This window comes from Myotis brandtii, unplaced genomic scaffold (genome assembly GCF_000412655.1).
Source record: "Myotis brandtii unplaced genomic scaffold, ASM41265v1 scaffold213, whole genome shotgun sequence".
In the NCBI taxonomy this organism is placed as follows: Eukaryota; Metazoa; Chordata; class Mammalia; order Chiroptera; family Vespertilionidae; genus Myotis; species Myotis brandtii.
In genome coordinates this window covers 1,764,062-1,776,707 of record NW_005357962.1, presented here as the reverse complement: position 1 = coordinate 1,776,707, position 12,646 = coordinate 1,764,062, and the positions used below count along the sequence as shown (strand labels likewise).

Sequence of the window (12,646 nt, the reverse complement as noted above, 5' to 3'; positions counted from 1 at the left end):
TTCTATTGATTTTTAGAGAGAGTGGAAGAGAGGGAAAGACAAAGAGAAATATCAATGTGAGAGAAACACTTTGATTGGTTGCCTCCTGCATGTGCCCCGACTAGGGCCAGGGATTGAGCCTGCAACTGAGGTACATGCCCAGGACCGAAATTGAACATGGGACCCTTCAGTCTGCAGGCCGATGTTCTATCCACTGAACTAGACTGGCTAGAGCATGTCTTGCTTTTTAAATGTAGTGTGATAATATGCTTTTAAAATTAAAAAAATATTTTTATTGATTTCAAGGAGGAAGGGAGAGAGGGAGAGAGATAGAAACATCAATGATGAGAGAGGATTATTGATTGGCTGCCTTCTGCATGCCCCCTACGAATTGAGTCGACCCATGAGCTCCCAGTTCATAGATTGATGCTCAACCACTGAGCAACACTGGCCTGGAATTAATATGCTTTTTAAATTGGTCTTTAGTCCATTTACACTTAATGTGATTTTTGGTATAGTTAGATTTAAATCCATCATTTTGCTATTTCCCATTTATCAATCTGTTTGTTCCCTTTTTCCTCATTTTCTTCTTTTGTGCAGAATAATATAATTTTTATGATTTCTATCTCATTTCCTCTGGCTTATTAACTATAACTGTTTTGCTGTTTTAGTGATTGCTTAATGATTATAGTATGTATCTTTAATTACAGTTTACCTTCAAGTGATATTTTACTAATAAATACTCTATACTAGTAATCTTATGGTGGTAAACAGAATAATGCTCTCCTACCCCAAAGATGTCTACATCTTTTTTTTTTTAAATTTAAGTTCTTTATTGTTTAAAGTAAACAGTTGTTTAAAGTAAGTCTCTTTTTTCCCCCATTGACCTCTCCCTGGCTGCCCCCATCCCCTAAGGATGTCTACATCTTAATCCTGGGAATTTAGGAATATGTTCACTTACATGGCAAAAAGGACTTTGAGACGGGGAGATTATTATACATTATTCAGATGTAATCATAAGTGTCTTTATAAGAGGGGGCAGGAGGGTCAGAGTCAGAGCAGAAGATGTGACAATAGAAGCAGAAGTTGAAGTGATGTAACAGAGGAAGGGGCCACAAACCAAGAATGTAGGTGGTTTCTGGAACCCAGACTAGGGAAGGAAATAGATTTTCTCCCAGACACTACAAAAGGAATGCAATCCTGCTGATACCTGTAGTTCAGTGAGACTGAATTGGATTTCTGGCTTCTAGGATAACAAATTGGTATTGTTTTAAGCCTCTCAGTTTGTGGCAGTTTATTACAGCAGCAATAGGAAACTAACACAAGTACTAGTAAGTGTATTTTTATTTTTCCCTTGTTGACCTTTGTGTAATTGTTGTCATCTATTTTATTTTTACACATGGCATTAAACCTCATATTACAATTGTCTTTATTTTTGTTTAGTCAATAATCTTTTAAAAAGTTCTAAATAATAAGAAAAACATCTTATATAATTGCTCATGTAGTACTAACCATTTCTGATTCTCATCATTTCTTTGTGTCGGTCCATATTTAGATCTGGTATCACTTTCTTTCTGTGTGAAAAACTTCCTTTAACATTTTTTGTAGTGTTGGTCTGCTGATAATTCTTTCAACTTTTGTATGTCTGAAAATATCTTTAGTTTGTCTTAGGTTTTTGAAAGATTTTTTGCTGGGTATAGAATCTAGGTTGACAGATGCTTTTCAGTATTGTAGTGATGGTGAGTGAACCACTGTTTTCTTGCTTGCATTGTTTCTGATGAGAAATCCAAATTTTTGTTCTTCTCTATATAATATATGGATCCTTTTTCTGCTTTTAATATTTTCTCTTTATTAGTGTTTTTGGGCAGTTTTTATTATAATATGCCTCGTTATAGTTTTCTTCATGTTTCTTGTGCTTAGTTTGGTTGAGCTTGGATCTGTACGTTTATAGTTTTTATCAAATTTTGAAAATTTCCAGCCATTACTTATACACATATTTTTATTCCTCCCCCTTTGGAAACCATACATATATTAGACTGTTTTAAGTTGTCCCACAGCTCACTATGCTGTTCTTCTTTTTAAAATACTCTCTTTTCCTATGGGTTTTACTTTGGATAGTTTCTATTGCTGTGTTTTCAAGTGTACTGATCTTTTATTTGGCAATATCTAAACTGACATTAACCCCTTCCAGTATGTTTTATATCTCACACATTGTATTTTCATTTCTAGAAGATAAGTTTAAGTGTTTTAAACAATCCTGTTTTTTCTAAACTTTTGAACACATGGAAAAAATAATAACTTTTAAAGTTATTGCTGCTAGTTCTAACATCAATTTCAGTTTTGTGTACATTTCAATTGATTTTTTTCCTCATTATAGATCATATGTTCCACCTTCTTTACATGCCTGTAATTTTGGATTGGATGCCAGACATTGTGAATTTTACCTTGCTGGGTGTATTGTATTGTATTCCTGTAAGTGTCTTGGAGCTTTGTTTTGGGACAGTTAAGTTACTTAGAAAATGTTTGATACTTTTTTGTCTTGCTTTTAAGATTTCTTAGGTAGAGCTAGAGCAGTGCCTAGTTTAGGGCTAATTATTCTCCATTAGTGAGGCAAGACCCTTCTCGGTACTCTGCCCAGTAATCTGTGAATCATGAGGTTTTTGCAACTGGCTGGTAGGAACAGACTGTATCCTGCCCCCGTACACACTAAGCACTGTTACTTCAATTCTTACCAGAAGGTTCTTTCCTCAGAATTGAGTAGTTTCTTCACAACCATGCACTGATCAATACTGAGCTGAATACACAAAGGGAACGCTGTGGATCTCAACAGCTCTCTCTGTGCAACTGCTGGGCTCCACCTGTGTTCCTCCCCCTTGTGTTATAATCGGGGCAGTAATGGGGTCCATCTTGTTTGTTTCCAGTGTCTTGGGGATCTTTGTCCTTCATTGCCTAATGTCCAGTATCTTAAAAACTTTTGTTTCCTTTTTTCCCCTTCTATTTCAGGTGGAGGGTAAATCTAGCCCTTGATACTCCATCTTAGCTAGAAGTAGATGTTTCCTTTTTTATTTTAATACTAGAGGACTGGTGCACGAAATTCGTGCACTCGGGGAGGAGGACCCTTCAGCCTGGATTGCGAGAGGACACAGGCCAGGCCGAGGGACCCCACAGGTGCATGATCAGGGCTGGGGAGGGACACGGGAGGTTGGCCAGCTGGGGAGGGACTGCGGGAGGGCTCCAGGGTATGTCCAGCCAGTCTTGCTCCGTCACGATTGGCTGGACCCTAGCAGCAAGCTAACCTACCAGTCTGAGCGTCTTCCTCTTGGTGGTCAGTGCATGTCATAGCGACTAGTCGACTGGTCAACTGTCTGCCCCCTGGTGGTCAGTGCACATCATAACGAGCAGTTGAGCAGCCTTAGCATATCATTAGCATATTACACTTTGATTGGTTGAATGGCTGACCGGACACTTAGCATATTAGGCTTTTATTATATAGGATAGTACTATTTTGTAACCATATAAAATATTTACATGGTTCTAAAACAAATCTATAAAGCATAGTATATTGAGAGAAAGTCTATCTCTATTCTTTTACCTTGTTTTTTCCCTCTATAGGTAATGTTCTCTTTTTCTTGACACTATATTTTTGCTGTGTTCTCTTTTTTTATGTATATTTTTATTGATTTCAGAGAAGAAGGGAGAGGGATAGAGAGAGATAGAAACATCAATGATGAGAGAGAATTATTGATAGGCTGCCTCCTGCATGCCCCACACTGGGGATTGAGCCTACAACCCGGGCATATGCCCTGACTGGGAATTGAACCTGGGGCCTCCTGGTTCATAGGTCGACACTCAACCACTGAGCCACGCCAGCTGGGCTGCTGTGCTCTCTTTTTAAGTAACTTTTTATTTTTAGTTTTTTGTTTACCTTTACATTAAAAACTATGCAAACATACAACATATTTATGTGTGTGTATCCCCATCTGTTAAATAAATGATAGTATATTAAGCACATATTTTCCACCTTGCTGTGTTCACTTAAGAGTATATTCCATAGCAGTGTATACTTCCCTCTCCACCCCCCTCTCACTTCTTTTTTTTTCTGTTTCACAACAGCTTCATAGTAGTCCTTTGTGTGAATATACAGTTGTTTATTCAACCAAGTCCCCATAGATGGACATTGGGTTGATTGGGTTGTTTCCAGTCATTTTCTAGTATTGAAAATACTACAGTGAACACACATTTTTGTATTTTTGAATGTGAATCTGTGATATATATTCCTAGAAATGGAATTGCTGGGTCAAAGGGCAAATGCATACACAGTTTTGCTATATATGCCAAATTCTCCTTAATAGGGTTGTGCCATTTTGCATTCTTACCAGTGGTGGATGAGATTGGTAGGCATATTCCTAACGGAACAATATTTAAGGTACAATAGAATGCTTCATGAAAGGGTGAAAGCTAGAATTTTTGAAATAGAGGCTGAGGTGGAGCCTCTTGTCTGGGATGTTGGAGAGGCAATTTTTGTATTAGGTAAGCGCCAGCCACAAAAACTTTTAAATTCCATCTTCACATTATATCCTACTATTCTTTTTTAAAAAATATTTTTTTATTGATTTCAGAGAGGAAAGGAGAGGGAGAGGGAGATAGAAACATCTATGATGAGAGAGAATCATAAATCACCTGCTTCCTGCATGCTCCCCACTGGTGATCAAGCCCATAACTCGGGCATGTGCCCTGACTGAGAATTGAACTGTGACCTCCTGGTTCATAGGTCAACACTCACCACTGAGCCACACCGGCTGGGCATAATTCTATTCTTAAAATAATTCTCCCAGTGAATTTAGGGTCGACACTCAACCACTGAGCCACACCGGCTGGACATAATCCTACTATTCTTAAAATAATTCTCCCAATGAATTTAAAAAGTATGCCCTCGTGGTTTATTTGATTCTCCACACATTTTATATGCCTTCCCACAGTGCTTTTACATCACCAGGACGCATTTCTCCTTGAGCAGTTTTAGTTGGTGATGGGGTAGGAAAGGAGAAATGAATTCCACAAGAAGTGGTTTGATGGGCGGGTAGGCTGGGTGTTCTTTTCCTGATCACTCTGGTAGGGGAGCTGCTTATGGTCGAGGGTAGGACTCTGGGTTTCAAGCTTGCTGTGTGTGAACCAGCAATGGGGTGGCTCAGTGGGGAGTTAGATAAGGTAGTGGAGAGGTTTTGAGTATGGGCTGTGGTCTAGACCACCCTTATGAGCGTATGACCCCGAGCCAGTTATTCAATCACTGTTAGCCTTACTCTCCTCAATCTCTAAATGTCTCATAGGGTTGTTGTCACGATGAGATAACAGTGAGTGTGGGGTGCTAGCCTATGACAGAGGAAGAGCTCAGTAAATGTTAGCTATTGTTACTGTGCCAGCTTTTGAGTGTGGAGGGACCAGTGAGGGGCCTGGGAACCCTGGGCCAGAGGAAAGGTAGGCAGCATTTTGGATTTGAGGTCTACCTTGCCAGGGCAGTCTTGGCACATAGGAGACTGGGACTGACTCTTAGAGAGAGAGGAGTCGTAGAGAAGAATGGGAGAGGAAGCAGGAAGGGGATTGTTGGTGAGCCAAATAGGCAGCCATGCTGGGTGCCGAGGTGTGGTGCCAAGTGCCCAGGACTCTAGACTTTCAGGGAGGAGAAGAGGCACCGATGGCCTGAGATGGTTCCGGAGTGCTTCGCTGAAGAGGTAGCCCATGAAGTCAGGGCAGCTCTTAAATAAGCCAAGAGAAGAGGGCAGAGCACCAGGAGATGACACGGGTGTAAGAACTTGTGAAATACATCTTTCCCACTCCTCAAGCTCTGCCGGGGGCTTGGTACTCATCCCTCCAGCTCTGTGGAGTTGGCCCAAGTTGACATTTTCAATCACTAACATTAACAGAGCACCTATTATATGCTGGGCCCTGGGAATATAAATATGAGTATGATTTGATCTAGTGCAAAGTTCCTTATGTGGGAGTTTTTCAAACTACAGCTAATGACCCTCTGATCTTGTGGTTCAGTAGGATTGGGCTGGGGCCCAGGCCCCTGCCCTTCACAATAACTACTGATGCAGTTGTGATGCCCGTCTTGGTGAAGAACTTCTGGCTCATGGGCAGGTGTAGTCACTGCCTCTTTCCTCCAACTCCTGTTTCCCTCTAGTTCCTTGGACTCTCAGTTAGCTCTCCTTCATACCCTAGTGGGCGGATGGGTTGGATGGGATGCAGATGACACCTGTCCACTTTTGGGACAGAAGGTGAACAAATTGGCATAAGTTACAGGAAGGCAGATTTTGCTTCAAAAGACTAGCAGGGCAAAACTCTATCATAGTAAGAATCGGCCCACTGTGGTAAGTCTGTTCTGTGAAGTAATGAGTTTTCCATGGCAAGGAGGGTTCACTAGCAGCTGTGGGTTTAACCTCTGGGACAGTGGTTCTCAACCTGTGGGTCGCGAACAATGAAAATACATCCTGCATATCAGATATTTACATTACGATTCATAACAGTAGCAAAATTACAGTTATGAAGTAGCAACGAAAGTAATTTTATGGTTGGGGGTCACCACAACATGAGGATCTGTATTCAAGGGTCGCGGCATTAGGAAGGTTGAGAACCACTGCCTGGGAGGTGCTGCAGGGAGAGCCCTTTTCTGGGTGGGCTTGAACTGTCACCGCTCCGCTTTGGGTGGGAGTAAAGGAAATTATTACAGTTCATCTTTTAAAATTCTGTTCGTATCCCATATCATCCTTTCTTCCCTTTTCTATCCCACTTCATCTTCTGAGTTCTTAATAGTTCATGCTTTCAAAGATGCTCCTGACACTAAGTATCCACCTGCTGAACTTGGGCAATGCTGGTAGCAAGCAATTTGTCTGACTCTGTTGATCATAGAGGCATCGTCCATCCTGCTAAATTTTTCTATGGAGCCAGTACTCCCCAACCCCTCCAGCAAGTGTGTGAGTTCCTGTGTGTGTGTATGTGTGAGATGCTTGCACACGAATGAGTGTTGTAACTGTCATTGCACCTAAAAGTAACAGGAAAGCATTTTACTTAGTGGGATGGAGGGCCTTGGTTCCCAGGGAGGACTGATCTGCCCTCTAGTCTCCCTTTTCTCTCCTCCATATCCCACCCCCCCAGCCTCAGGCTGACTCCTTCAGCTTAATTTCCCAGGCTGCAGCAGTGACTCCACCCTCCTTTTGCCTTCCCCTCCTCCTTCCTCCACCTACCACACACATGGGCTCTGAGTTATGTGCCTCCTGTTCTAATGAGATAAACAACATAACTCTCACGGGGCTCTGTTCATCCCTTTCTAAGTGCAACTCCAGAGCTGAATGCATTGACCCTATAAAGGCACCCTGGTGCCTGTCAGCCTAAGGAGGAGGGTGAGGAAGGGGGACAGGAGCCCCCAGAGAATTGTTGGGGCTATAGGCCTGTTGAGATGAGGTGGAGTCAAAAAGGACCTTAAGGGAGGCCTGTTTCCATTCTTGTGGCTACAGAAGCAAAGAGCAGCCTGGCCATGCGGGTGCGAGGCCTTCTCATGTCACGTGGGCGTGGAGTCCAGACTCGTTTAAGTCAGCTAACTCATAATAATTACTGACATTTGTACAAGGCTTCATGATGATAAAGAGCTGCTTCTTGAATATAAGCTAATCCCCATGACAGTCCTTATAAGGTAGGTGCTATTAACAGCCTTACCTTACAGGTGAGCAGGCAGTCTCAGAGAAGTGTGACATTTCTCAAGGTGACAGGGAATGACGGTGCACGGACTCATGTGCTCTTCTCTGCGCTGCGGAGCTTCTCCAACCCATCAGGGAAAGTGAGAGAATTAAATAAAAAGTGTCCCCTCTTCTGGACATTCAAACTACTTACTAAAATAGACTCTCCCAGGCGAGTGGGCCTGCAGCTACAAGCTGAGTGGTCTGGGGCTGCCTGTTGCTGCTGACCAAAAAGTGCAGTGACCACATTCTCAAGGAGGGCATAGGCTCTGGAAAAATGTTGACAATTTTGACCTCTTGTCACTTAGACCTTTTGAAAGTATTGGTCTGGACCAGTTCCTTCTCGCTAGTATGTTTTTGGTCAGGTTGGAAATACCATGAAACAGCCTGTGGGAGAGAAAGAGTCTAAGGTACAGAGACTACCATGCTGGGGTGGGTCGGGTTCAATTCTGAACCCACCTCCTGGGGTCCCTTTTGGATAGTTTGGTTGTGGGTAAATGAGTCTCCTGGAGTCAGGAACAGCAGGGGCAATGGTCATTCACTTTCTGTATTTCTGAGTCTGGTTCATTTCTGGTTGAACTTATTTGGTATTTCTTGAAGTACCTGCCAGGCACTGTGCAAAGCACTGGGGATACTCCAAATGGACATAGTTCCTGCCATCCTAAATCTTATAAAACTAGTAGGGGAGACAGTCCAGTAAGCAGGCAATGAATGACAATACCTTGGGGGAAACACGGGGAATGTTGGGATCCAACAGAGAAGGTCATTCAACCAGTCTTAGTACCTCAGGGAGAACATCTAGGCAGTAACTAGATGATGCTTAGACATCCAGAGGTTCTCGCTCAGACATTGGAACCATCTATAAGGTTTTAAAAAAAGTAAATTGCCCAATCTCCCCACCTACCTACATTTGGATTGGGTAGGTCTGGCATGAATTTTGGCTATTGGTGTTATTAAGAAGTTCTTCAGGTGACTTTGATTTTAGTTTGGATTAAGAGCTTCTGACCGAAGAGGAGTGGGCATTGGTGGGACTAGTTCTGGAACAGGGAGTAGCAGGTCAGCCCATGTGCTTGGCCTTCACTGGATACACCAGCCCAAGAGGTGGCCAAAACTCTTGTAAGGGACCAAGAATTAGTATGCGCATTCAGGAATTAGAGTCAGAGATGATATGGTCCGGGACCAAACCACACCAGAAACATCAAATTATTCCCCAGTGATGCCCTCCCTCAAAGAGTGGTCCAAAATGGACCTCCAGGGGAAGTAGAACAATCTTACTTTATCTGATTAATTTGGTCATCTATACATTGGCACAGGTCTGGTTTCCAGAGTGCAGGGAGCTCAGAACTTCAGGATACTCCTGTGCAGAGGCCGTGAAGTTATCAACAAAATCACGTATTAAGTATTAGGATGACTCTTGTACATGACAAGCCCTTAGCTCATAACACCAGGCTCCATCACCTTAATGGTTTCTAAGAATCAAAAGGGGGAGGGTTAGGGACCTCCAACTCGTTCATAGCCATGCAACCCGTGGGAGCAGCTTTGTGATTAAAAGTAAAACTTAGCTCATAAAGAGAATTTGAAAAATTTGGTTCCTTTAGTGCTGGAATAGGTGCCTCTGATTTGAACCCAAACCAAAAAACGGGTAGTGATGACTAGTAAAAATGAAAAATGAATAAATGGGTATATAGCAGACATTTCTATTGACTTTTATGTTTTTTCCTGCAAAGGGCAAAAAGTGGAGCCAGTGTCCATCTTAACATTTTTTTTCTCCAAATCCTCACCTGAGGACATGCTGAGAGAGAGAGAGAGAGAGAGAGAGAGACACTTAGATGTGAGAGAGGAACATCCATTGTTTCCATATGTGCCTGACTGGGGACTGAACTCTCAACCCAGGTGTGTGCCCTGACTGGGAATTGAACTGGCAACCTTTCGGTGCACAGGACGACGCTCAACCAACTGAGCCATCAGCCAGGCCCGCTTAACTTTTAAAGGCCCCCAAATGGCAGACACATGGGGATGTAGTCCTGATGTCTGAACCCCATGGCTCTAGATTTAGGAAGGAACCCTCTCATGTGAAGTTGCCTGCATCTAACAGTTGTCATGTGCCATATTTATCTACAGAGGACTGAATTGTGACCCCAATTAAAGTGAAGCTGGAACATATTCGTTCATTAATTCATTCAGCAAATATTTAGTTTGATTGTTCAGTGTGTCAGGTTCAGTTCTGGTTCTGGGGATTCTGAGAGGAACAAGACCAAGGCCCTTTGCTTGCCAGTCTTTGCATTCTAGCAGGGGTGGGTTAGTTGGCTGGTTTATTTTGGGGTGCATCAGGTAGTCTTTTTAGTCTGCAGATCACCTAACCAGTCTCAAGCCCTTCTCCCTCACCCCTCAGCCTCTACCCCTTGCTCTTTTCTCTGGGAAGAGACCATGGTCTAGTGTGGGGAGTCCATGGTCCTCCAAGGCTTCTGGCTGCCACACTATGTGTCACAGGAGCCATAAGAGTGTTGCCTAATGAGCAAGAAGGCTCCTCATGGGTTACTTGGCATGACAGGTGATGCTGGTGTGGGACTTTGGTGCCAAAGGCCAATTAAAGTGGAGAATCTTGTTGGGAGACAATGGGTGCATAAGCCCAGCCATAGGACCCCTGCCCATTTTGTTCTGTCGGGCCCAGGCAGGTAGGTGGGGAAATATAGGTTTGCTGGTTTTCTAGGCATCGTGGTCACCAGAGCAGGCCTATATTCTTATGGAGGCTGCACAAGGCTCCCTTTGGCTTCAGCGAGCTGCCAGCAGCTAACTGGGTGGAGGAAGCCAGTAGGTAGGAGGTCTGGCTCCTTGATCCTGTTTCCTTGCAATGTTTTCTAATCTGGGCTGACCATTGATAGGCAGATTGACTTCTGCTCCACCTTGAAGGGAACTTGCTTGACTTGCGCAGAGGGCTAGTGGATGGGCAGTAGCTGAGATCTGTTGCTTTGGAAACACTGGTGACTATGAATCTGGAAAGGTCCCTCTTGTGGTCCATAGGTCCACAGGTCCCTCTGACCTTCTCCCCAGGCCAGGAAAATAGAACTGGTTTTGGTAACAGTGATGGCTCTTTTTGGCCTGGGCTCACGGAGACAGCACGGTGGAGTAGACAGAGCAAGGGTTTTGGGGTCAGATGACCTAGGTTCTACCATCTATCAGCTGTGTGACCTTGACAGGTCACTTCACCACTCTGGGCTTCTTTCCCTGTGAGTGAGAGGGTTAGACAGCGTGGTTTCCTAGGCCCCTTCCAGTCTGGAGCCTTTAATCTTTACACTGTCTCTGTCCACAGGCCTTGCTCCGGGCCAGCTGTACACATACCCCGCGCGCTGCTGGCGAAAGAAGAGAAGATTGCACCCTCCTGAGGATCCGAAGCTGCGGCTGCTGGAAATAAAACCTGGTCAGTATTGTCTGGAGCTTGGGTGGGCCCGTGATGGGAGAGGTGGGGAGCACTGTGCTGGCCCAGGACAAGGTGGCTTTGCTCCTTTGTCTGTAATGCGGAGTTTTCAGGAGCGCGAACGTGCCCACATGATGTTGAAAGGTGTGCCTGCTCTCATATCAACTTGTCCATGTGTCCATCAGAGCTTCCCTCCCCTCTGGTGTCTGGTGCAGGCGCAGGGTGGGAACGGGCCTGGGATGAATCACGGTCCCACAGAGCAGGAGGAGCTGCGGCTCTTAGGGTCGGGTAATACCTTCCTGTGGCTTCAGGTAAAGAAACCGTGTGTTCCTAAGGAGGAGGGTGTGTTGTGTACCCTTTCCCACCCTCACTGTGGATGAACTTTTGGAGCATCTTACATGAAAGGGCCATTCACTCAGATGGAACCATCTTGGACATGGAATTGGAAGAGTTTGAATAATTAGCCTTTAGGTGATGCTGATTGCTTTGTGACCTGCAGAAGGAATGGGTTGGTATTCCTGCCTGCTTACTGACCTTTTCTTATACCATCTTCAGACCTGTGTCTGCTTGCAGCAAGGCCAAGTGATTGCCCTGGGACTTCGCTTTCAGGAACCTCTGGTTTTGGAGGGTGCTGGGGCTGGAATGTGACTCAGGGTGGTGAGAACTGTGCTGTCAGGTAGAGCAAATGCAGAACGGACACGTTTCGTCCCCCTGTCACCAAAGCCATGCAGACGCAGCCTCACCCCCGCCTTTTCACCCGGACCTCTTAGGTTGTGTTTTCTCTGCAAAATCTCGACTTAAAGTTGTTCAGAATGTTTTCACTCGCAGTTCCATGGTTAGGCCTGCTTTCACTGTTTGCTTCAACCTAGGCATTGCCTGTGTACAAGTTCTATTTGCTAGGGGTGGGAGGGAGGGGGCTATATTCTTCAATGCACTTCATCCAACCTCTCAAACGGCCTTGCACAATTTACAGGCCCTCACATACACTCAAGGGTCATGACTGAGGTGGTTCCACCCCCCAGCCCCCCGACGGGTTGTAGGAGAGCCAAGTGTCTGGGAGTGGCACAGTCCAGTAGACGTATCACACAGCCACAGGGGGCATTTTACATTTTCTAGTGGCCGTATTAGAAACAGGAAAAAGAAACAGGTGCAGCTGATTTTACTGATAGATTCTATTTCACCCAAAATATAAAAAACATGATCATTTCAGCATGTCATCATACAGAAATTATAAATGCGATATTTTCCTTTTTTTTGGGTATTGTTTTTGAATGCCTGTGTGTACTTTACACTTTCGGTCCCTTTTATTGTGCACTAGCCACATACAGAGCTCAGTTGGCCCCAAGGGGATAGTGGTGCCCATTTTGGTCCCTGTGGTTCTAGAACTACACTCAGCATATGGTTTTGACCAGCACAGGCATCGCCCGGGAGCCTGGCAGAGATGAAGAATCTTGGGCTTCACCCCAGACCTGCTGGGTCAGAAGCTGCATTTTATTTTTTTAATCCTCACCCGAGGATGGAT

At 44.3% G+C, this 12,646-nt stretch overlaps 1 protein-coding gene across 4 annotated transcripts in view; it reads left to right on the top strand.

The window, feature by feature from the left end:
- DPF3 (D4, zinc and double PHD fingers, family 3) overlaps positions 1 to 12,646 on the top strand; it is a 279,416-nt gene that overhangs the window by 132,549 nt on the left and 134,221 nt on the right. For all 4 annotated transcript variants that reach the window (XR_001362031.1, XM_005865797.2, XM_014539307.1 and 1 more), the window contains exon 3: positions 11,020 to 11,127. Coding sequence is in view for 3 of the 4 variants with exons in the window: in XM_005865797.2 (XP_005865859.1) it covers positions 11,020 to 11,127 (108 nt within the window). In the remaining variant the exon portion in view is untranslated. The remainder of the gene's footprint in view (positions 1 to 11,019; positions 11,128 to 12,646) is intronic.